At 40.9% G+C, this 16,528-nt stretch overlaps 2 protein-coding genes across 3 annotated transcripts in view; one reads left to right on the plus strand and one right to left on the minus strand.

The window, feature by feature from the left end:
* Oatp74D (Organic anion transporting polypeptide 74D) overlaps positions 1-5,772 on the minus strand; it is a 73,370-nt gene extending 67,598 nt beyond the window's left edge. For both annotated transcript variants that reach the window (XM_019057585.2, XM_072299254.1), the window contains exon 1: positions 5,486-5,772. The gene's annotated coding sequence lies outside the window, so the exon portion shown is untranslated. The remainder of the gene's footprint in view (positions 1-5,485) is intronic.
* Positions 5,773-15,954: 10,182 nt separating this feature from the next.
* The window catches only part of ImpE1 (Ecdysone-inducible gene E1), a 35,603-nt gene continuing 35,029 nt past the window's right edge, over positions 15,955-16,528 (plus strand). The window contains exon 1 of the mRNA XM_019057192.2: positions 15,955-16,510. Coding sequence (XP_018912737.2) covers positions 16,469-16,510 — 42 coding nt within the window. The 5' untranslated portion in view covers positions 15,955-16,468. The remainder of the gene's footprint in view (positions 16,511-16,528) is intronic.

Raw genomic sequence — 16,528 nt, forward strand, 5'->3', positions numbered from 1 at the left:
TTCTTAAAAAACGTAACGTTCTAAGAAAGAGGTGAAAGGGGGTCGTGGAGGCATTTGGTTTATGCGTGATACAGATAAGGATCTGACCTACGTCAGAAAAGCATCACCAGGGGGTGAGGAGGATTGGAGCTATCGGAAATTTAGCGGCCGGCGGATTTTATACGGCAAAAGTGGATCTAGCAGGTTGGCAACACTGACTTCTCTCCATTTAAAATTGTGTTAAAAAATCGATTCTTGTCGAGGCACCTGGCCCTTCCGAGGATCGATACGTTTCCATACGTTTAAATAGAGAGGAAACAATGCTGCCAACTTGCTGGATGTGCTGTGCGTGTGCGCACATTAGGAACGGCCTTTGATAACGAGTTCCACGATTCATCAAAAGGTGTCACCGAGCTGATCGAGTGTAGACGAAACATCTTGTCCTTCTAGTTCAGAACTACAAGATATTTACTGCCTCCAACAGGGGGGCGGAAGGGGGGGGGTTACTCCTAGCTGGCCGACAGCCAATTTTACAGGGGTGCCTCACGAGGCAGATAAACAATGGTAATCGCATTTCGGCTTGAACCGCCATTTCGGAGACTCGTGAGGTTCAGGGGGCACTCGGCACAGGCGTTATAACCATGCGATTCAAATGTGTCCGGTGCCGTAATGTGACGTCAAGAGGGTAAAAAGTGCGACGATCAATGTATATCCGCTTCGGATGCCTCAGGTCTAATTAGTTTGAACACCTGAGTATGGCTGGAATATTTTACTGAGCAAGTTCAAGCGCAGAAATTCCTGTTAGGGCGATCCACTGTTCTTTAAATACTCCTGAACACATCTTTCCTTCTTCCGTCTTTTTCAAATGTAATATAAATATTATTATTTTTCCCCATTATTAAAAATTCTGATTTAATCCCATAACCCTTTTTTCATAATTTCAAGTCATGCATTTGCTACATTCTTATTCGGCGTGTAATATAATTTAAAAATTAGGGAATATTTAGGTAAAAAAAAGAGTGAAATCTGCATTTAAAACACAGTGCAGCAAAAATGAACCGATGATTGAAAATTAACTTCTTCGCTGAAAACTTGAGATTTTCCGCAAAGCCTCAATGATATATACGTTTTCCAGTCTTGAAACCAACTTGCTAGAGTTAGCTAAAATGTCTTTAGTTTTATCATTTGATTTCTTTTCTAACTTTTGGGACCAGCACTTTTATCTCGATCAACTGCTCCTAGGTACAGGAGACGAATGCAACATGCAAGGTTCTGGAGCACTTCTAAAATCATCGAGAGCCATAACTGAAACGTAAAATAATATTTTCCCTCAGACGGGAAATTTAGAAGCATGTGATATTCTTGAGGCCAATTAGAGCCCTGAATATTGTGAGGGCTGAGAAGTTTTACTTCTTATTCCTTCGAAAATTTCCAGATTTTCAATCATCAATATACACCACTAAATTTGGTTTTAGAATAATACCACTTTGGCGCACAAATTCAAAAGTAATCAGAAAAAACAAAATTTTGATCAGTACGTTGTGTTGTCCTGTTTGCAAAAACCTATCACGTTGCAGAAAATTGGGGAGGCCTAGAACAATCTGCACCCCAGGATCGAGAATTTTTGGGCAGGAGACTTGAATTTGTACATAACATTTGCATATGTACACGGAAAAAATGGATTGCTGATTTAACAATTAAATTGTTAAAAAAAATACGCCCGACATGTCCAAATGTACATTTTACAATAGCGGAAAGCTAATTTAACCATGAGGGTGGTTAAATTTTTATTTGTAAAATCTACATTGAAACATGTCGGACATGTATTTTAACAATTTAGTCGTTAAATCAGCAATCCATTTTTTCCGCGTACATCTTACAAACACGTCCATCAACGGCGAAGTCGAAAAATGCGTATCTCCGTGGCAATTTTACATTAAAAAAACTTCTACCATTTTCGTAGGAATTGTTATGGTCAGTCTACGAGTTCAGTGGCCCTCGCAGATATTTGCGCAGTTGGAGGTGCGCAGTTTTTAACTTTGGCCATCAATAACCATTTAAGGAGGTTTAATATTAATAAAATTACCCTTCCCGGCGCGCACCTAACATCACCGAGGAGACTACTCTGATGGCTTCATTTCTTCACGAGAGGTTCTCTGTTAATTCGATACACGCGGCACGCGCCGCCGCACTATGGATCGAGTCAATAGGGGAGGTCGGACAAAATTTGGAAACTTTAAACGTTTATAACTCCGTTTTTACAAAACTTTTTTCTAAAGTGGTTCCAATGGTTTCCGCGTAAAAACTTTTCTAGAGGAACCCCTTATAATATGAAATGAGATGAATTATACATAAAAATTGGCAGTTTCAGTCAAAAATGTCATGTCCGACCTCTCTAACTGACTCGATCCACTGTGCGCCGGCGCTAACTCTTCCAAGGTGAGCTACATTCTTATCAGTCCGGCAAAACAAACCCACTGACCTGACTCCTCGTATAAGTCATTCACGAAGAACAGAGGACTTTCTTGAAATTTCCTTCCTTTTGAAATCTAATTCCACTACATGGTATTTCCAATTTCAAGAGATTCGCAGATGAGTTTGTCGACGGTAAAACTACACACATGCGTTCATGCGTAACTTGGTTGTGGTGTTTCAAAAACTCCGAATCTTTTTTTTCCCCTGGATGGAGACCGGACTAAAATCATGGCTAGAAATTTTTACAGAGAACAGAGAACAATTTTCAAATTCTTCATACAGAGAAGGAAAGTCCCCTAAATTTTTTAAAAAAAGTGACGTTTAGTAATTTTCAATGTTGAAAATGAAGTGTGACACAGGTCTGCAACGCAGCAAACCGAAATACACACTACTACAGATTTCACCATGGATATTGAGGATGTAATTCTTGCCTTGCCAGTGTAATTCTTTAATTATAATAGGTCCACCAGTTTTAAGCTTTCCATAGGGCTTTTATTGGGGACCAATGGACGAAAACCCGATCAGGAGGCATTGTAATATCTAGAAAGAAATGAATGACCCTCGCGGAAAAATTGTTATTTTGGGAGAAAATATTCATCAAAATTTGGTTAGAAGTTGCGTCGAAAGTTGGAAATTGGGAAATTCTTATCACGTCTAGAGCTACATCGCTGATTTGTTTACTTGTCTCGGTCCAAACTAGGAGCGGAGGGGCTACCATAGCCAAGCAAAAGCTGAAAATGTCTTAAATGTAAATGCCCAAGCAAGCTTTCAGCCATGAAGCAAATCTTTCATGTGCGTCTTTGATGCATCGTGTTTTATAACATAACTATGATCTAAATTAGGTACCATTTAAGCTCCTGATTCTACCCGGTAAATGATACCTATGTCGACGGTGAAAATACCAGACCACGTATCTTGGTTTGCGACGTTACAGACTTCCTGTCCTACTTCATTTTCTAAATAAAAAACTACTCAACAACAATTCTTGAAAACTTCCATGATTTTTCTTATCTGCTCGAAGAAAACTTAAAGAAAACTTCAAGAAATAATAATGATTTGTTAATTTTCAAAAAAATAGAATGGAAGCGAAAATTTTTAAACGACGTACGTAGTCTGGTAGTTTCTCAGTCGATATAGAAGTATTTTAGGTTTTAAATCTTTGTAAAAGCAGGCCCCCGCAATAAAAAAAACACCAAATCAATCATACAGACGTGTTCCGATTTTTGAACTTCAAAATGGCCTAAATGGAACGATTCCACGCCAGAATCTGGTACCCCGACTGTCACAAAATAAGTTTTTTGATAAGCAGAGTCCTGAGTCAGTTCATAATCATCATCATCAGAAATCAATTTGTTTTCTCCTCTGATGATCTGTTCGCGTATTGGCCTGCGAAGGTTTGGCGGTTCTCACAAAATTTATTTAAGCGATCTCAACTTTCTCGAATTTCCCACATGCAGCACTCCATCATAGATCTGCTTTTCATAACACCAACTACTGCAGATGCTAAGACAAGAGACCCCCCACCAGCCTCTTGGCGACAGGTGGAAGCTGTTGGGAAACCAACATTTCTAATTTGGGGTCAAAAATTACGCAGGAATCGACCATAACCTGATATCACCTATATTTTGCATCCCCAAATCCTTTTTGCCTGGATCAATTGGGAAATAATCTCTTCTTAGGTTACACTGCGATTAATCACACTGTTTCATCGCTATGGGTATTCTACTATGATTTTGTGACCCTTTGGGCAGTCATCTTTTGTGAGATTATACTATGATAAATAACCATTCCTTTTAGTTGTGATTTTTGACTAGTGGTGATCGCGATCACCGTCAAACATATGTAGCCGCTAAGCTCGGGCCTACCCACTGTGAAATTGGACCGATTACTTTCCAAATCATATAAGCGCCAAAATTTCGAATGCAAGAGAACCCATTTTATTCGGTTTGTTGACAATATTTGAATTCTAAAAAAATGTATGTTTTTTTAGAAGGCTGTTTTGAAATTGGACATGGTTGATTATACCAGAAAAAACACAGAAAAAACAACCCCTCCACCACCAAAATAGGGGTTGGCACTTACGTGCTTTAGAAAACAATCGGTTCAATTTCCCGTCGCGAAAAAAAAACCGTTTTGTTTATACTCTCTCTTATGGTTCACTTGTTGCATTTGTTGTATGTAATAGTAAAAGTTAGCATGCGGCATGATTATATATTTCGGATATATGCGGAGTTTCTCAATGCTACATTAAACTTTTTTTTTTGCAACAAAAAAAATTAGTATTGTTCGAGTCAAAAACGACTAAACGCACAACACAGCGATTAAAAACCAATGCAAATAGAAGCAACTGCGAACATTTGCAAACACACACAAAAAATTACTTTAGTTTTAGTTAGTCGAGGGTAACGTTGAAACGTTAGGTTGAAGTTGCTAATTGAACCTATACAAGTGTCATAAATAACGCGCAAAAACATGCTTCATTTAGTTCTCAAAATCACGAATCTTAACAGCGACGTTTCAAAATTGTCGCTCTTGCGTTATTTGGTAAAAGTTTTTTTTTCCTTTTAATTATTCTTTTTTTCCTACCATTTGTGTGAGTATGTAAAATAATGTCAAGCCATTACTTAATTAAACTGATTTGTTTAAGTATCCCTCTAAAAAATAAATACTTAGCTTAAAATTTAGAGACGTTGTGGTGATTCAGTCATGTTATATTATTCATTCATGCTCTCCGGTTTTGAAATTAAAGCACATGTTAGTAAACGCATGATTATTTGTCGGGACTTTTTGGAAAAATGAAGAATAGCACAAGGGGGAAAAGATTAAGAAAAAAAGACGTTTATTTTAATTTAGTGCTAACCTAGACTTTCTAGCGATTGATAAAGGATCGTAGTGACAACGCGAAACGACATTAGTTATCAGACGGCGGGGCGACGAAAACGTAACACGCATTACTGACACACGGGCAGTGTGCTCAAAGTTGAAAGACTACAATACCGACAGTGCATAGAAAGTTGAAAGACTACAATACCTGCAATCGAATGTATGCCCGTAACGCAAATGAAACGGATATGATCCCCTTGGTGGAGGCGTTAGATGCGAAGGAAACGAAGGAATTCGGCACTAGGCGCCGGAAACACTGATAAGGTGCGCGTCAGAACGGACTGTTATTTCACTAGAAACACCGAAGTAACCTTGGAACCACGCAACACTGTCCCTTTCGACGCGGCGGCTGAGGCACTGCCCGACAGGTCTCTCTGGCAACTCACGCATCGCTCGAAACAGCTGTCTCACAGAGCTCACACTTTCACCAACCTAACAGGAGGACACGGAGCCGGCGCTTATCAACGGAGCTAGCCGGCTCTTACATAACGCCACTCCGATGAGTGTTGGCACTACTTTCCGAGCGCCAGGCGCCCATGTAGTGTTTAGGTGCTGCGCTCTGTCGGCCGGAGCTGCAACCATGTCGTGTCGGGCCTCTGCGCCGCGCCATTCGCCCTGTCTCCCGTGCTTATACAGGGTGCGCCAAAGCCAAAAGAAAGGATCCACCTTAAATATCTACTGAACGTTTTCGAATATTGAAAAACGCCGAAACAGGTACTCAATATTTTAAAGGGGGGCATGTTTACGGCAAATTTGTATTTTTGGTTGCCTTCAAAGTTAAACTAAACACTTTTCCGGCGTTTTTCGATATTCGAATCAGTTCAAAAGATATTTAAGGTATAGATACTCTTTTCTGGCACACCCTGTATATGAGTGAAAACCAACGTTATGAAGAATGCTGATTGGTGGTGTCTCCTGCGAAAGCGTACCCAACACGGAGTGATCGTTTTCTTAGCCGGAGCTAACAGGGAGGGGGGGAGGGGTTGGAGCTATTCAAGTCCTTACCTCCAAGCCTGAAATTAACATGGGATCCTAAGAGAGTTTTTATGTCAAAGGATTTGACGTTCGAATTCTCAGCGTAAACTCACTTTACGGACGTCTAAGTTTTTCTGGAAAGTGAATCAATTGTTCCGTTCACTTGAACGATCCAAATTTTTTAATTGACGTTTTGCATTGTCCAGGAAGATCATCGATTTTTGAATCCAAGAATTCCGAGGGATGCAACAGAAACAAAAAAGAAACATACATGCTGATTAGAAGAGAGAAAAGTACATGTAAACTTCAAGATGGAAATAAATATCTCTGAAATCTTTATCAGTGTATAAGTCGCAGAAAGTCAGCAATCGCCGGCAATTTGCAAGCTCCGTGCTTGTCAATTCGTCAAATTGTAATTACGATAACATCGATGTAGTAAATATTGCTTTACGCCTTCAAATCCAGCGAAACTCTCCGCTTTGCCAAGGAGTTAGTTTAGTTGCTTAACCGAACCTAACACAGATTATTGATGACATTTCACGAACTCGCGAGTGTGCTAGCTGGCACCATAAATCCAAGAAGAAGGGGCTAACGTATGTTTGAATTCAAAGCATAATAATCCCTTCTTCCAATCTCGTTTTTTCACTTTAAAACGATTTAATTTGTTGATTAAACACGAATAGATTGAAATTTGCCGGCGATTGCTAATCGCCTGCAACATATATACCTGAGAATGTTTGTGAAGTAATTCATTAGAAAATAAATTACTGACTGAACAATCACAATCACTGCCTGTGCAAATGTTAATTAAACAATACTAAAGCACTTTATCGATGGTGAAAGTGTAGAAGTGCGAGTCCCGGAAAACACGATTTTGCAGGAGAGTAAGAAAACTGTCTGCATTCCTCTTTATTGTCGGTAGAAGGGTAATAATTCTTGAGGAAAGCAAAAAGTAGATGGTTTTTTAAACTCCATCAGCAGTTTCAATAATTTCTCGAACTGTTAGAAAATACAGCAGATTTGCCGATATTCGCGTTCTCGGCACTAAGAATCGACACTTCATCAGGAGATACGCATTTTTGCAATTAATGTTTTAAACTTGTTGGTGGATTTGGATCATTTAAAGACTGAAAAAAGGGTTTCACACTTAAAATTCCTTATCAGATAAGATTTAGTTGGTCGTCGATGCTCCATGAAGGCTATCTCCATTTAAATCTTCCGTCACATTCTTACGGCGCAATGATACTACTATTCGAACTCTCCGGAATGCGTGAGGTATCACGCCGCATTTGAAGGCGTGTTCAAAACAGCCAAGTTCCGTTATCGGAATAATCGTTTTGCATAGTTCATATTATTTTGTTTCCATTTCTAACCACTTGTTTAATTATAATCCTCCTATAAAAACCACCCATTTGCTAAATACAATTCTAGCTGAAGCGCACTAAAGCGCATCCATGACTGCAAAAATGTCAAAGGAAATCGACACGCCCAGCGTGCATGAAGGCTATTTCAATTGTAATCTTCCGTCGCATTTCTAAGGCGCAATGATACAACTATTCGAACTATCCGGAATGCGTGAGGTATCACGCCGCATTTGAAGGCGTTTTCAAAACAGCCAAGTTCCGTTATCGGAATAATCGTTTTGCATAGTTCATATTCTTTTGTTATCTTCCGTACCACTCGTTTATTTATAATCCTCTTATAAAAATTACCCATTTGCTATGTACAATTCTAGCTGAAGCGCACTTAAGCGCATTCATGACTGCAAAAATGTCAAAGGAAATCGACACGCCCAGCGTGCATGGAGGCTATCTCCATTTCAATCTTCCGTCACATTCTTACGGCGCAATGATACAACTATTTGAACTCTCCGGAATGCGTGAGGTATCACGCCGCCTTTGAAGGCGTTTTCAAAACAGCCAAGTTCCGATATCCGGATTATCGTTTTGCATAGTTCATATTCTTTTGTTATCTTCCGTACCACTCGTTTATTTATAATCCTCTTATAAAAATTACCCATTTGCTATGTACAATTGTAGCTGTAGCGCACTTGAGCTATGTATTCACCACTGCAAAAGTGTCAAAGGAAATCGACAAGCCGGGGGTCTCTCCCCTGGCCCCTAAGCGGCCCAAGCCGGGGGCCGCCCACCTGGCAACTAAGCAGCCCATGCGGGGGTCGCCCCCCTGGCCACTAAGCAGCCGAAGCCGGGGGTCACCCCCCTGGCCCCTAAGCAGCCCAAGCCGGGGGTCGCCCACCTGGCAACTAAGCAGTCCAAGCCGGGGGCCGCCCCCTGGTCCCTAAGCAGCCCAAGCCCGGGGTTGCCCACCTGGCAACTAAGGAGCCAAAGCCGAGGGTCGCCCTTCTGACCCCTAAGGAGCCGAAGCCGGGGGCCGCCCACCTGGCCCCTAAGGAGCCCGACCCGGGGGCCTCCGTGTAACAGTAGAGGGAAGATGAAATGCCTTCATAAAACGCGGTGGAAGATCTCTCGAAAAAGAAACATGCAGGAAAGTTCAAATACTTTCGTATTAGAAAAGCGCTCAGCTGCTTTCTAAATAGGTGCGTTTTTTAAGTTCTCGCGAAGAAGATGGGCAACGCTGAGTGAAAAAACTCGCCTCACCAAACTTGCAAGTATCAATTTTGAGAAAAGTACACCACCGTTAAAAACATAAATTATAGAAAAACGGTTATCGCCCTCCACTCTTTGATAACAGAAGCATTGAATAAATGTTTAACAGATAAATCTATTATAAGTATGTGAGGTTATGAGGCATCTATCCGTCATTTGAACGCATTGCCACCAGTATACTTAAGAATTCTATAGGCAAGTCGACGTCAAAAAGAGCTCCCTATCGGCTGAGCGCTTAAAAAATCTTGCAAAGTTACCCATCATCCATGAAAAATCAGCAATGTTGTAGACTTCGGTACCTAAATAAATAATTTTGTGAAGTTTTTTCACGAGGATATGTTATCGCATAGCTTACCTTCTCTCCGTTTCCAAAACGAACCCTAACGTCTTAAAGCGATCCGTAAAATATGTCCCAAAAAATCTCTATGAACTAATGAAATTTTAAACAAACAGCTAGTGAAAGTCTCATTTTTAAGCTGAGATAGGCCGTAACAACTAAATTCCAATATTTGCTGTAGTTTTCTTACAAAACGAACCGTTGCATTAATTTCTGAACAGGCATTGTACTTTCACAACGCCTACGAATTAGTGACGATAGTTTAATGCCTCTGTAATGCTATTTGCCGCCGGCAGCTTTGCAGGAGCCACGTAATTTTCTGGCATCTGACAATGAGCCTGAGCTGGTGTGATAGTTCTGTTGCATTAAAAACGTACCGCAGCCGCAGCAGCAGTAGTAGTAATAGTGTAAGTAGTAGTAACAGTAGTAGTAGTAGTAGTAGTAGTAGTAGTAGTAGTGAAGTAGTAGAAGTAGTAGTAGTGGTGGTGGTGGTGGTAGTGGTGGTAGTAGCAGTAGTAGAATGAAAATTTTCATTTAGGTGTCTTAGCAACTTCAGTCATAATTCACACCCCTTCAATTTAAATGCAGATAGCAGAGTTATATCATTGTATCATCATCACAATATATAATTCCGTAGGATCGATCCTTCGGGTCAAAATTCAGGGGGGATCACGCCGGGCCGATCTGGGCGCGGACCGGCTTGACAGTCCTGGTCCCCCGATGGCCGAAAAAGTAGATGGATCGCGCAGCGGTTCCCCGGTCCCGCGCCCTTTACGCCCTCTGCAAGATCGGTTTCCCGCTCGTCCTGCAGAGAAATACGCAGTTTTTCGTTATTTCCAGGCGCTTTTTTTTCGGTTAGCTGATGATTCGGCTGTCCGCGGCGTTTGTCGTCTTGTCGTCGTATAAACCGCCGAGGGTGAAGGATTTACGGTGGGAGCGTTGCACCGGCTGCGCCGCATCGCAATCAAGTTCCAATGACGCCGCGTAACCGTATCTGCTTTGATAGCGAAGAGAGCAGTAAGTGCATTTCTGTATGAGCCATGGTTATCACATGTCTTTATGTGTCTCGTGGTTCATCCCAGCATGCACTGACTGCTCTCTTCGCTATCACGGTATAGGTATGTGAGCTGCATGGGCACGGAGATTCTATCAATGACGTCATTCTTCTGTCGGATTAAACTGAACAGATGAAAGAGATACGTTGCAGTAGGTACGTATACTGCGTAAAAAATTGTCTGAAAGTTTTGGAAAATAATATTCACAATTTTCATAGGAAATTCGGGTTTTATCGGAGGAAACTCGGCAATGTTTGAGGGCTCATACGGCGCTCTTTCTTAACACGCCAGAAGAGGCAATTAGAATTCTGATTGCTCGACGTCGAGCGGTCGAAATTTTAACCCTAGATCCACTCCTTTCCACTCATGGAAGAAATAATGATTTACCTGAGTTTAACTGCACTCTAAACGCCACTATGACAGTCTTAAGTATATGGAAATATGGCAACCTCAATTTTGACGCTTTGGCTCAGCTATAGCAAGCTTTAGCTGCACACACTTTGAACAATACAGGGTGGGAAAGAAACAATGCTCGATTGAGTAGTCCGCTAAAAACGTAGTATAGTGCGCAATTTGACCTGCTTAGTGTATTGTTTTTCTTGTGGTCAGGCAATTCAAATTTCCCGTAAACGATGTACCATAAAATCGTTAATATCTTATGTTAATAATTAATTTTAGTAGCTTTTGTCACGCGAATCGTGTTCTACGTGATATTTTGGTGAAGAATCATGCATCAGATTCGTATCTTGTTCAAAGGGCCATTCAATCTAAAAAAATGAAGTTACAGAACTTTCCTAACTTTTCTCGGAAAAAAATATTTTATCGGGAGAAACGAGGCAACGTTAGAATGCTCATACGGCGTCGAGACACTGCATATGGGCCTTTAAAGCCCCATTATTCGATCGAACGCGAGTTCGAATAATCGCGCCGAACACAGTGTGGCCGGCGCCGAAGGCATGTTAGCGCCTGCAAGACTGTGTGAATACTTCACGCATCGCGTCAAACAGTGCGGTCGGCGTCGACCGCATATTAGCGCCTACAAGACTGCATGGATACTTCTCGCATTGCGCCAAACGCGGTGCAGTCGGTCAGTTGGCGTGAATCGTGAAACGCATATTAGCCCATACAAGACTGCAAGAATACTTCTCATTTTGCGCACAGCACGGTGCTTTCTGTTCCGGGACTTGTTTTTTCTCACCAAGGGAAGATCAATAGGTCACTTGCGTTGGGCACAGAATTGTATTTTGATTCTTGATTCTTGTAGATTAGCTTAATATAATAAGATCTGTCTGAACAGCAACTTTCTACGTTTAATATTAATGTATCGTCCTCTGAAAATTCGGGTTTTTAGCGTAATGACACCCTTGGTTTCTTCCACCTTGCTTTTATCCGATCTCCACGCTGAACAACCAGTGTAAATGGTGGATGCGGTGAATGACGACAAAAACACCGTAACACAACTTATCAAGGGGTGATATCTCGGTAAATATCGAACGTAGCAAGTTGCTTTTTTAACAGATCTTATTACTGAATCTGCAAAAATCAAGCATCAACATACGATTCTGTAAGCAGCGCAGCCATTGAACTACATTATGTAATGAGGAACTACTTTATTTGTGGCTCTTCTATAAAATGTCACTCCTCTGAATAACTCAATCTTTTCGGAATGTACATCCTTGCATCAGAGGAGCCACCCTCCAAAAAAATAATTTTCCAGAAAAAGTAATGTATGTTTCCTCTTGTTATTCTTAGATACGTTAGATTAAATTGCAATGTATACCTTGGAATTTGAAGAAAAATATTCACAATTTTTCCAAAAAATAATATAAAATCATAAGAGTAACGCGTAACACATAATGCTTGTGGCGCGAAGCGGTCAAGGAGCCTAATTCCGTAGTTTTCCCGGAAATTCAGTTATTTTCAAAGGAAATCTGGCAATTCCTGGAAGCTCATACGGCGTTGTTCCTTGGCATGGCAATATTCATGTTATACAGTTATTTCTCAAGGAAGATCAAGCACCCTTTACTTCCGGGGCCACGCGATCTATCGAGTGCAGATTCCGCCAGCAAATGACCCAATTTTCCGCTGCGTTTCCTTCGACAGTTTCCTATGTATTTGCAACTGCACATGGTTCGTTGATACTTTATTGTAGTTTTGCACAGATTCAACAACAGACTCTTCCGACTCAAGGAGTTACATGAGCGAAATAAAACGCCGCCGATATCCCGAACGCAAACGGAAAAACTCCCGATCTTCACACTAAAGCGAGTTAAAGATTGCGATGTGCGCACCGGGAAAAAAAACCGATAGGAAACGTTATCGGAAACAGACCATTTATCTCATGAAAGTGGCCAGCACTGATAGGTAGATTAGGCGGCATCATACACTTACGTTACGATCGTGCAAAAAACTAACCGGAATGAATTACTCTTCGGCGCGGTGTTATGATCTTTGCGTTTAGGTACGTTAATAGAATTCGTACAACTTATACCATGAGTCATTGAATTAATGCGGTCATTCGAGAGAGCTTTTTCAAAAAAATTGATAAAAGTCATAAGTTTTGCTATAGCATTCATTTTCCTATTGGCACCAAAAAGGGTCGCAGATGTAATTTCTAAAGCGCCAAAACTTGATCTCGGGTGGAAGCAAGGTTAAGTAAAATGAAATTAATGCGACCAATCGGGAGAAATTGTTTTCACAATCAGTATATAAGTTGTGTATATCCCACTCCCCTGGTAAAAATTGACAGTAGAATCTGTGTTCCAAAATACCATAGACCTAAAGTCGGCTGTAAGATTTCCAATAGCTTCTGTTGCCGGCTGTACAATTTCTTATAGCATTATATAGCCGATAGCGATTAAGCAACAGCCAGACAATAAAGTTTATACTAAACGTTACTAAGTACGGATACCAGGACTTAGTTATTTTTTGGACTACCGCTCTCTTTTTGTGCCGTAGTATCTTGATTTATTTTGCGAGGAAAGCTCCGTGCTTTTGAAGGATACCTGTCATTCTTAATATGTTGGAGCGCCTTTAATTCCTTATGATACTGTGCAATACATCTGGTGGGAAATAGTTGCTTCAGACGCCGTGGCACGCTGTGGCGCGGCGGGCGGGTAGAGAGTGCGAAACGCGCATTGGCGCCTACAAACCTAACAGGGATACTTCACGCATTGCGCAATGCGTGAAGTATCCCTGTTAGGTTTGTAGGCGCCAGTGCGTCGCCGCTCCGCTTTGAGTTAGGCTCTAATATTTAATCTCGCGGAGTCAGCGTTTTTCAACTCATGATTTTGAAATGTTTGCACACTTTGTATGGACTATTCTCATTTTAATTGATGAAAAAAAAATGTTTTAAAGGAAAATATAATGTGTGTTTTGTAAATATTAAGGTAGTTTCGTATCAAACTTAATGATTTCCAAAGCACACGAATTTCTACACAATTTTTTATAGCCTTTTATAGCCAATGGCGATAAAGTGTAAAGTTCGGCGATAGGAACTATAGCCCGACTGTATACTTTCTTATAGCTTCGTATAGCCCGGCTATATGATTTGCTCCGCTTTCTATAGCCAGCTATATGTATGATTTTCAATAGCCTTCTTTAGTCGGCTATAAGAACTCCTATGGTATTTTGAAACGCAGCTCCTATCGCCAATTTTTACCAGGGTCGTGCTGCGAGCTACCCCTTTCGCTCTCATTATAGTACTCCATGAGAGAAAATGGGACCAATTATTTCTGAATTTTACTATTTAACTTTCTAAGCTCCTTTTAAATTTTACAGATTTCATACTTATGCTCCCAGAACTTATGAATCAGGATATTGAGTGTATCTGTTGTAAGAAACGTTTTGGGACTTTTAAAGTCACAAAAAAAAACCCCTCAGAATGTGTTAGAAACTTTTCTACTCTTTTCAATAAAATATAATAAAACAATGGGGAAAAAATATAATTTTAAAAACGTCTAAAAATTGAAAAAATGCGATGAAATCTAAAACTTACAAAAAATCCCGGGGTATTGATGCGAGGACGTCTGAAAATGTACAATTCTCTGGTAGGAATTAATTTTTCTGAGCGAGATTAATAGGCAACCTCATTTTTGAGCTCGTTAACCCGACTCTGAATGACAAGGGAACGGGACTGTGCATCTGACAATGCCGCCGTTCACCACCCTCATGGATCAATACCAACCCTCAAATCCTAAAATAATATAGATCGGGAGCAAATATTGGTCGAAATCATCTCCTGTTTATTTAACTTATCGTATAAATTAAGTATGTTTGCTTTTTACCGTTGGGGAACTTCTTTCGTCTTCCTTGCGACGAAAGTAAATAATCCAAGAATGAATTCATGATAAAAAAAAAAAAGTGTTTTGGTATAGGCAACCCTGAGATAGATTCAGAGATTGTAAAGATTTTTCTGATCATTTTCTTGAAACATTCATTAAGTCGATTGTGTCCTTCCACCAGCAAGTGTACTTGCACTCTTTGGCAAAGCCTTAAGATGTAGAAAATCGAATCATCAACATTTCAAGACACTCTGCGATCGGTTCAGAACCTTAAAAGAGACCTATAATGGCCACAACTACTCCAAAATGACGGAAGAACGTGATTTTTTACGTGATTCTCAAATACGTCTTGAAATCAGAGGCTTCAATTATCTTCATTACTTCTCAGTTCAAGTTTAAGGTGCATAAAATCAAATCATCAAAACTTTCTTATCCTCATAGATCGGTACCTTTACGCAGACCGGAAATGAGCTTAAAATACTCAAAGGCGAATTTGGAGAACCGTGGCTTTGCCAGCGCGCTTCATACTGACTTCAGCTCAGGAACTTTTCTACCCGGCTCCAAGCTCTCGGTGAAGCTTGCCAGTCTCTAGACGGCCTCACCGACTCCATCAAGGCCAATTCTCACCGGTAAGAGATCGAAAGAAGAGAGAGCCCACCTGCGGGCTGATTATTGAAATTAATAGATAAAGAGATAGTCAAAGAAGACATAGGAAGTATGGAGCGATCGTATTGGTTGAAATGAGTGGCTCTTATAGACTAAGGGGGTAAATCGTAGGTTCCCGTTATAACTAGTCTATTATCTACCTACTTTGACCATTGCAACCATCCGCTTCCACCAATAAGAACCCTCCATATCTCTTCTGTCTTTTTTGTCTGTAGCTTCGTCTATCAATTTCAATAATCAACCCGCAAGGCCTGTTGGAATTACAGGGTTGCAGAGTTGTCCCCTCCGTCTCTAGCCGTCGTCTATACCCCCGTTTTATTCCAGGTCCCCAGTTCTATCACGCATTTACGCGGTGTTCAAAAACGCGGTCGCCTTAAAGCGAACAGACCTTCTCTTCCTTAGGATATTCTGCGGTTTCTTCTCGCACGATGTCATCAAAATGTTGTTTCTGGAATGAGTCAGAGATAGTTTTCCTCAGTGCAAAGTGTAGCCCAAGTGAAAATCTTCGGCTTCCAAGGGGGTTTTATCAGCCCGAAAAATGCTCGTAGGATGGGGCGGAAGTGGGCAAGGGAAGATAGAAAGAGGCAGGAAGACGGGAGAATGAAAGTCGGGAGGGAATGTAAATATTCTTCAACGACCTCACGCGGTCACGCCAGCAGCTCCGCACCGTGCCTCGGCGAGGAAGAAGTCCACGGACCTGAGTGAGTTTCGAACTGTGCCGCTGATAGGTGCGCCTCCTCCAGTCCGTCAACCGCAAACGACAGCACGTCTGGAATATCGCCGGGAAAATATTTTCTCCTTCCGATTAAGAATTTTCCAAGCTAATTTTCTTTTTTTTTGGTAAAAAACAGTAATTTTTTTTTTAAAAAAAAAATTAAAACAAATCAACCATGTTTCCGATCTCTGACTCATTTTTCGTGTTCGTTGTCGTGTCTTCGTCCGTGTGTGAAAAAAGCGCCAAAATGATACACCCGCGTTGAGTGAAATTCATCCCCCTCCCCTGAAAGGTCATTACTCGGAAGTTTCTATTCGCGTTTTGGTGCTACATCACCTTATTGCGGGAAAATGCTCAAGTGTTTCCTAAAAATTTTTCGAGACCGAAACAAATCCCTAGGAGCCTGACAGCTAACGTTTTGTAACGCATAGTAGTAATTGAGTGCGTCGCTGCGTTCTCGAATAAAAGTGAAAATGTTAATTAATGTGTTGTTAATTGCAGTATTATTGAATCAGGTAAGCTAATTTTAGCGC

This window comes from Bemisia tabaci, chromosome 1, assembly GCF_918797505.1.
Source record: "Bemisia tabaci chromosome 1, PGI_BMITA_v3".
Taxonomy (NCBI): Eukaryota; Metazoa; Arthropoda; class Insecta; order Hemiptera; family Aleyrodidae; genus Bemisia; species Bemisia tabaci.